At 35.2% G+C, this 9,215-nt stretch overlaps 1 protein-coding gene across 1 annotated transcript; it reads left to right on the top strand.

The window, feature by feature from the left end:
- The first annotated feature begins 822 nt into the window (after nt 1–822).
- pdia7 (protein disulfide isomerase family A, member 7) lies at nt 823–7,950 on the top strand. The gene is made up of 13 exons (XM_007249687.4): nt 823–1,140; nt 2,154–2,232; nt 2,744–2,861; nt 2,954–3,061; nt 3,496–3,625; nt 3,796–3,909; nt 4,635–4,760; nt 4,981–5,160; nt 5,645–5,753; nt 5,843–5,971; nt 6,059–6,138; nt 6,248–6,305; nt 6,568–7,950. Exons 1-13 carry the CDS (start codon nt 998–1,000, stop codon nt 6,655–6,657), a joined length of 1,464 nt encoding a protein of 487 aa, XP_007249749.3. The 5' UTR covers nt 823–997; the 3' UTR covers nt 6,658–7,950.
- Nucleotides 7,951–9,215: the final 1,265 nt, after the last annotated feature.

Below are 9,215 nucleotides of genomic sequence, written 5' to 3'. Positions count from 1 at the left end.
TATATATGTTTGAGTTTTCCTTTTTTATTTTTACTTTCAGTACTTGAGTAGTACATTTTAGAATAAACTACATGCAAATACTGTTTTATAAATGTATTTGATCTTTTCCATAATTTAAGAAATCATTTTGTCAAAATGTCATGATGAATAGACCAAAATATATGGAACCCTCTTTACATTGACCTCTAAAGAAATATTTTTAGTGATAGTACACACTGTTACTTACACCTATGTGCTATTAGTGCACACTGCTACATACAGCTCTGGACGAAAATAAGAGACCACTTTAGTTTCTGTATCAGTTTCTCTGATTTTGCTATTTATAGGTATATGTTTGAGTAAAATGAACATTGTTGTTTCATTTTATAAACTATAGACATTTCTCCCAAATTCCAAATAAACATTTTGAAATTTAGAGAATTTATTTACAGAAAATGAGAAGCTAAAATTACAAAAAAAGATGCAGAGCTTTCAGAAGTTCATATTCATAAAGTTGTAAGAATTCAGAAATCAATATTTGGTGAAATAACCCTGGTTTTCATGCATCTTGGTGTGTTCTCCTCCACCAGTCTTACACATTGCTTTTGGATAACTTTATGCCACTCCTGGTGCAGAAATTCAAGCAGTTCAGCTTGGTTTGATGGCTTGTGATCATCCATCTTCAACTTGATTATATTCCAGAGGTTTTAAATTTAGTAAAATCAAAGAAACTCAAAATTTTAAGTGGTCTCTTATTTTTTTCCCAGAGCTGTATATAATATGAGCGAGTGGGCGGGGCTAGCCGAAGTTGGGCATTGTTAGTAGGTCTGGTCAGCCAATCAGTTAGCGTCTCTGCTGCTACGCTCTTCACTACGTTGAGCTCCACTTTTAATACGAGAAATATGAGCTAGTTTACTGAAGTCTGGGCCGGGTTTTCAGCCTCAGGAGAGATTTAGTTTAGTTATCGGGTCATATTAAAGTATAGAGGTCTGTGTGTTAGTGGAGCCGCGCTGTGATCATGCGGTTGGTGTGTGTAGCTGCTGTGTGCGCGGCTGCGCTGCTGTGTGTGGGGGGCAGCGAGGTGCTGGAGCTGGGAGACGCGGATTTCCAGGTCGGGCTTGAGGAACACGACACGCTGCTGGTGGAGTTTTTCGCCCCTTGGTAGGCAGAGTTTCATTATACCGGCAGCGAACATACGCTGGGTTACTTAGCTAACCGTTAACCCAGCGTTAGCTAACTAATACAGTGTGTGGCTAGCTAAGCTATCTAGCCAAATAACTAACTACCTTACATATACAGCGGTATAATAACGGTAAACTATGTTAAGCCCTATCCAGACAGAATTAGTTTCTTAAGGGGTTCTGGGGTAATTTTCTCTTTATAGTCCTGTGATTTTATTCCTGTCCGGAACGACCATGTAGTTACGTGTTTTTCTCAGACATGCTCTGAGAAAAAAAATATGGCAGAATTACCTACTGTTTTTCGCTGGACTCTGTGGTCCTCTGGTAATTTTAGTCCCTTCTTTGAGTTTCGTCTCACCGCGTTTAATAAAATAGCTATTTTGTCCACTGTCACGCACTGTAATTACACTTTGGGCACGCGTTTCCACGGAGATCCACATAAACACAACAGTGAGTGGAAATGGAGGAGCTACCAAACGCGATGTCACATGACTGAGAAAGCAAAAAAAAAAACCTCACTGTTCCTCCTGTTTTTTCAGTTGCAGTCTGGATGCAAGAGTTTTATCACTGAGTGGAAGTGTGAAATATTTTACTTTAAGTGTGAAATATAAACTATTTCTCTGCTTTGAGAATAAATAATAAAATTGTGGAATAACGTGAAGCACTTAATATTTGACAGTTAATTAATTAACTAATTATTTAAATTGTTTTAGCTGTATTGCTAATTACTGACACTGTAGTAATCTAATCCCAGCACATTTAATATTACATATTAATATTAGCACGTTTCAGTACATATTTAATTGATATTTACTATGAGACAGTGTTATGTAACACTGCCACTTTAGAAACTCCATAGGCCATTAAACACATGAAGCAACCTGATTACCCCTTTACTACCACCTGATGAGTTAATTTGGCTGCATAATTATCTTCCAGATGTTCTGACAATTGCGCTGTGTAACTAAAACCCTCTCATCTCTGCACCTGCAGGTGTGGTCACTGTCAGAGGTTAGCCCCTGAATATGAAGCTGCTGCCACCAGGTTAAAGGGGACAGTATCCCTAGCGAAGGTAAGCGCATGTCTTAGTGACCACAGTTCCTTCCTTGTAAAGTCACACAGCCAAAAAGTCAAATAGCAGGTTTACACCTGCTCTAGACTTTTTACTGTTGAATAAGAAACCCCTCCATATTAAAGTATATTCCAGAAAATGCTATTTCTAAAAATATATTTTTAGAAACTCTGGCTCATCTGTACTTGAGCATAAAGTCACAATGTCCAGCACAATGCATGAGCTGAAGTAATGTATGACCTTTCTGTGGAGCAAAGAAACTCCTTTTTTTGGGGGAAAAAATACCTCCATCCAGTACCTTTGGAATGATATAATCTGTCCACTGTCAGTAACCATGCCTGAGTGCAGTTAGATCCGCACAACCTTTTTATAAGATTCAGGGTAAAGATGTTACTGCATCAGAATGGGTCACACTCTAATAATACTATTGATTTCAGAAGAAAAGGTTATATGAAATTGGAAATTGTCTTAGAAATTCGATAAATGAATAAATTGTGTATGTTGTGTTCAGGTTGACTGCACTGTTAACTCTAAGACATGTGAAACGTTTGTGGTAAATGGATATCCCACTCTGAAAATCTTCCAAAACGGAGAGGAAGCCTCTTCATATGATGGCCCACGGACAGCTGGTTTGTGTCCTTCATCTGTATCTATATTTTAATAAAGTTGCATCATTTTTATTGTTGTGTAAGTTTTGATTAATATGTTTTTAACCTTATAGATGGAATTGTGAGCTATATGAAGAAGCAGGCTGGACCGAGCTCTGTACCTCTGCACAGCGAGGCTGACTTGGACTCTTTTATAAACACTTTTGATGCCAGCGTAGTGGGTGAGCTGTAACCATTTTCCCCTGTGATGTGAAAAATAAGCCCCTGAAAATGTTCTCACAGAATTGTGCACCCACTTGATATTTGCAGGGTGTAGTTTGCATTCTTATCAAATATATTGTCTCACAATTAGGGAATTTTTTTTTTGTTTTTTAGAATATGATTCATCTTTTTTGTTCATCAATTTTCTGTGTAGTTTTCCATAAAACTAATATTAAAAATTATGAAACTGTGATAAACTATAATCATAATGAGAACTGACTATGCTATGAGGTACTGGTTCTCATTCTATGCATGTCTTATTTAAGTAATTCCTAGACCAATTATTACATTCTTGGATCAGCTTAGTAGCTTTGCTGAAATCTATTTAAATGCCTTGGATCTAATTTTAAATGGCAGTTTGTTTCTCTTGTTGTGTCTTATCCCTGTGTGCCAGGCTTTTTCTCAGGGCCTGACAGTCTGCAGCTTGCTGAGTTTCTGAAGGCCTCCAGTGCGCTGAGGGACAGCTATCGATTTGCCCATGCCACAGATCTGAAAATAGGGCTAAAACATGGTGTTAATTCAGAGTAGGTGGAAAGGGGGTGTACAGGTGTTTAGAAACTAATCATCAATTAAAATACTATAATTATTGATTATTAAATGTTGTATAAAAATATCTAGCTGTATTATCATTGTCAATAATATTATTGTTGATGTTTTTACTATTTTTAAATACATTTTATTAACATTCTTCTAGGTCTGTCCTGCTGTTTCGGCCTCCACACTTGAACAGCAAATTTGAGGAGAGTGTTGTGAAGTTTACTGAATCTGTATCGACCGCTGCACTCCGCACGTTCATCAGAGACAACATGTGTGTTTCATTTTTCACTTTATCACAATTTGCTTTCATTTGCCTCTAATTTTTTAAAGATGTTTGTCAAAGGTTAGTTTACCAAAGCATGTTTAGACCTATAGTTTGTTCTAATCTAATTACAATCAGTTATCAAGTTTGTAAACTTAAAGCATATTCCTCTTGGTTTGGTTTGTTTTCACACTGGAAAAAGATTTAGGCCAACAAAATTCATCACAGTGAACCATGTGAGCGATTTCTCTGCTTTTTGTTTGGACCTAAATAAAGTTAAGTAAGTAAGCAGTGAAACCGTTTAATAGTTAATTTGGGACTAGACCGAGATCAGTTCCTCTCAAGGATCTCAGTGCGGTGATTTTGGTCCTCATCCGAATGTGATTACTGTATTCACACCTGCACAAACAAATCTCACCTAGTGTAAAAACGAGCCAAAGTCTTATTCAGCCAGACTAAAAAATGCAGATGTAAAAATGCAGTTTCTTTATTCAGATGACAGTAACTGATGAATTACAGCAAGTGCTGTGAATGCAATTTTCTAATTTACATAAAATATAAATCATATTTCCCTACTTTTTTTTGCGACACATTATTAAAGAAGGGCCTTTGCTTAAGCTAAAAAAAGAAATATGGGAAACATATGAAGGATAATGATTAATAGTTTAAAAGAGACTGTTCTGACTTACGTTTTCTCTAATTGTTCTCTGTTCTCTTTTTCCCCTCACCCTTAGTTTTGGATTGTGTCCTCATCTGACTTCTGAGAACAAAGAAGTCTTATGGGCGAGAGACCTGCTTACTGCGTATTATGATGTTGATTATGTGCGAAATCCAAAGGGAACCAATTACTGGAGGAACAGGTGGGGCTTTCACAGCATGGATTGATAGAGCTTTAAGATAGCATTTGTTGCACAGAGCCAAAGAAAACTTAAATAGAAGGCTTAAATGGTGATTTATCTTTTATTTGACAAGTTTAGAGGATCATTTTGGTCAGCCAATTACTAATTTAGTGTGATTGAGATGTTGAGATGCTCTTTTCTATAAATCTGGCTGTTTAAAAAAAAAACTGTATCCTCTCAGGGTGATGAAGGTGGCAACTCAGTTCCAGTCGCGTGGGCTGAGTTTTGCTGTGGCAGATCAGGTAGACTTCCTGGACGAGCTGGAGGAGGAGTTTGGGCTGGGGCTTTCTGGAGGAGAGCTGCCTGTCATCACCATCAGGACCAGAGCAGGACAAAAGTACACCATGCAGGAGGAGTTCACGTATGTATCTTTTAAAAATAACTCTCTGAGTGCAGACAGATAAAAATCTGTCACCAATTAGTAGATGCAGTTGATTTCTGTGCAGCCTTTTAGTAGGACTCTCAGTAGGGAATCTAAAAGAAAGATTTTTTGCTGCTCTTTCAATTATGGATGAGGGAAATAAGACAGAAATGCATTTTTAATAAAATGAAACACCATTTATTTATAAATAAAATCTTGAAATGTTAAAGCGTAGGCACCAAACATATTACCTTAATTTCAAGTGTCAGGTGTTGGAATTAATTTATCTAACGTATCAGTAATGTACTGATAAACCTGAAAAGCTACATTGGTTACATTGGTGGCATTGGCCAATTGGGGTGGTATGAATGTCAGTAACCAAATGTATCTGCTAGAAATAATGTTGCGTGTTGTATCATGCGTGTTGTATCATGATGTTATTTTTTTATACCCAGTATATCTTGTTTGTGTTTGTGTATCACAGGAGAGATGGTAAATCCCTGGAGAAGTTCCTAGAGGATTATTTTGCCAAACGGTTAAAGCCTTACGTCAAATCGGAGGCTGCCCCCGAGTCAAACGGTGGTCCTGTCAAAGTATGTATTAACCTATAGATACTGCAGTACCCTATTAAATGTAGTACAGATTCTATTTTAAATAAGTATTTTTTTTTATTCATCAACAGGTTGTTGTAGCAAACACATTTGAGGAGATTGTAAACAACCCAGAGAAAGATGTGCTGGTGGAGTTTTATGCTCCGTGGTGCGGTCACTGTAAAAATTTAGAGCCTAAATATACTGAGCTTGGAAAGAAGGTAATACATGTTTAAACTTATTTAACTGCTTTGTGGTCAGAGTATAATATTTCTTATTTTGTAATATGATCTGGTATTGTGTCTCAGCTGTCTAGTGATCCCAACATAGTCATTGCTAAGATGGATGCCACAGCCAATGATGTTCCTTTAGACTACGACGTACAAGGGTAAAGCTTTTTAATGTCTTATGCATTCTTGATTACCGTACTGCGTTTTTATTCTAACATATAAAATTAATCCTTAAACTGTTTGTTTGTTTGTTTGTTTGTTTTTTAGCTTTCCAACAATTTACTTTGCACCTGCTGGACAAAAAGACCAACCAAGACGTTATGAGGTATGTTCTTACTATAGCTGTTAACCTGTAAAAAATACACTTAAGAGTCATTTAAGAATAGAATTATCCTTACAGTATTTCAATTAAATTAGCATGTATTTAATTTGTCTAAGCACTATATCTAAATTGTAAAACAAAATTTGTATACATTCAGCTTGATACAGGTCTGCGTGTGAACTTTACATCTAGAAAGAAAGCATATATCTATATGTTCTGAACTAATACAGCTTTATTCCTTTTTCTATTGCATTTCCTCCTTAAGGGTGGGCGTGAGGTTAGTGACTTCATCAGCTTCTTGAAAAAAGAGGCTACACATCCGCTGGTCTTAAGCACTTCAAGAGATGACCTCTGAATTTGACACAACTACAAAAACAAGAAGAGTTCAGGTGCTGGAGATACAATAGTGAATGTGCTGTGCATTGGGCTCTGTGAACTGAGTGCCTGCTCCAAGCGTATTGTGGCCTGAAACAAGCACTGCTTATAGTAGTTTCCAGAGTTGTGAACTCAACTCACGTAACTTCCATCTCAAGTCACAAATTTGATGACTTTTTGATTCGACTCGACAGAATAAAAAATGCAAATAGACTTTAACTTTACCTTCACTGACTTAAACTTGGAATCAGACTGACTGGAAGGCTTTAAGACTTGAAAAGACTTGGAACTGTTGTACTGATGTTGTATTAATGGTGCAGTATCACTGTAAGGGCGTCCTTACAATAGATGTGCCTGAACATTTTAAGCGCTGAAATGAATTCATACTAGATAATTTATTTATATTAAAGCTATTATGGTTAGGCAAGCTTATAGCATTACATGGGGACTATCTTAATAAGCTTAGCCTGTTGATCCATATCTCATCCATCACCCACACAAAAGTTTCTTATAAGAAGACTACTCCAAGTTAAAATATGTTTCATGTCATTTTTGCATTTCACATTATTTTTAAGTCACAGGTCATATATGGTTTGTTTTGATATTATGTTATTGTAATAATATACATCCCTGCATAGGGGCACAAACTAACTGATCAAAACATATATGTTGTTTATTTTTGTTTAAATACATACAAAAAAGACTTTTAAAATATTTATAGATGATAATTTTATAATATAAATCAGCTGTGAATCAGCTATTCATTTTGGAATTGCAGTTGAAATTGAAAACATTGGCTGGGATTGTGAAGCAGCAGAGGTCAAAAGTACTGGTGCCTTTCACTATTTCTTCCAAAGTGAAAAGTATTAAGAGTTTATGCTGCTTTTATAAGAGTTACTGTCACTACTGTCCAGGACAGGCACTAAATGCATCAGGAACTATATGTGTATGTTTTAAGATGACATTTTAGGCATTAAGAACTTTGATAAATCCTCAAGAAATGTTTACAGTGCGTTTCTCAAACCTGATTTTTTAACAGGCCAATTCTGATCACATGTAAGGTCCCTTTGAAAAAAATGTGTGTTTAAGAGGAATGTTATGTTTAAAATTGTGTTTAACAAAAATATTTTAATTCATTGGGTATAAGATTAAAATATAAGATTAAATGGTTGGGTATTATATCACATCATTGTAAATTGTAAACACAATTCAGATTTCTCCACATAAAACACCTTTGTATTTATGTTTTAAGACATTAAACATTGTGCCACTGGCTGTTGTTAACAATTTGTTTTTACTGTATTTTAAAGGCTTTCACACTAGCTACACTAGCACACTGCTGTGCTAGTTTGGAATCTGTAGGCTTGAGAAGACGTGCTCCTTAAACTAATTCTTTAAACACTGTCTTAAATGAACTGGATTCAGATGAGTGGGTTTTAGCTTTGGACAGTTGGTAAAACTGATGGCACTTCTACACTACCTCATTATGCCTGAATACCTTGTTGTACCTAAGTGATTTCTTGTGTCTTCAAAAAAATAATAAACATGACGCTAAATTATGTTGTGTCAAAAATTGTTAAAGAAGCTAGTTTAGAAACTGGTTGTTAAAGGCCTGCTTATACTACTGAGAATCAAATTATTAACAATTAAGACAGATGGACCAAAAAGTATCCTATAAGTAAATTTCGATATAACTTTTTCAGTTTTTATTATTATAAAATAGTTTTACACTATTCTAATATATAAATACATTACATTAAAAAATAGTGTTCTAAAACTTTTAACCGGTAGTGTACATATTGATATTGCAGTAGGCTTGGTCTTATTTGGAATCAGGTCATAATAATACAAAAATACAATGAAACTGTGAATCTTATCATCATGCCTTTATTTTTTGTTTGTTTTGCTATTAAAAATGTAGTGATTATATATTCACAATGACAAAATCAGCAATTAACATAAGGTATTTATTAGGTTTCTTCACACCTGTCTAAAAAAAGAGATTGGGTTTTTTTTTATATACGAACAGCCCATAACAACAGTCTATAATGAAATTAATAATAAAATAGTTTCTAGAATTCAAATGAATATGTGATTAAAAAAATGAAAATACAGATTATATTTATTCATAATTGTATACAATTGTTTGGGCATTATTTGTGTTCTCTATACATAATTTCTTCATGAAGATAATTTCCTTTTTTTTTGTGGAGCCCATATTGGGCCATATGTAACTTATATACTGTTTTTTTATTATTATAATATATTTATTATAAATTTAGTCTATTTTTAACAATCGTATCTTTTTATAATATTAATAAAATATAAAACATACTGTCATATTTAAAAAATCTGTATCATGACTTTATATGTACCGCTAGTCTGTTTCCTGAAGACCTTCAGACGGAAAATTCTGGTAGGTTTCTCTAAGCCCCGCCCCCTGAACGCTCCTTCCCCGCTCTTTATTCACTCCGCCGCCCTAAAACGCTGAAGCTGATGATGTGATTGGTTGTAAGAGGTGCATGTCAGTGCTTCTTT

Source organism: Astyanax mexicanus, chromosome 6, assembly GCF_023375975.1.
Source record: "Astyanax mexicanus isolate ESR-SI-001 chromosome 6, AstMex3_surface, whole genome shotgun sequence".
Taxonomy (NCBI): domain Eukaryota; kingdom Metazoa; phylum Chordata; class Actinopteri; order Characiformes; family Acestrorhamphidae; genus Astyanax; species Astyanax mexicanus.
Note: the sequence above shows the minus strand (reverse complement) of the source record. Positions and strands in the feature narration are given on the sequence as shown.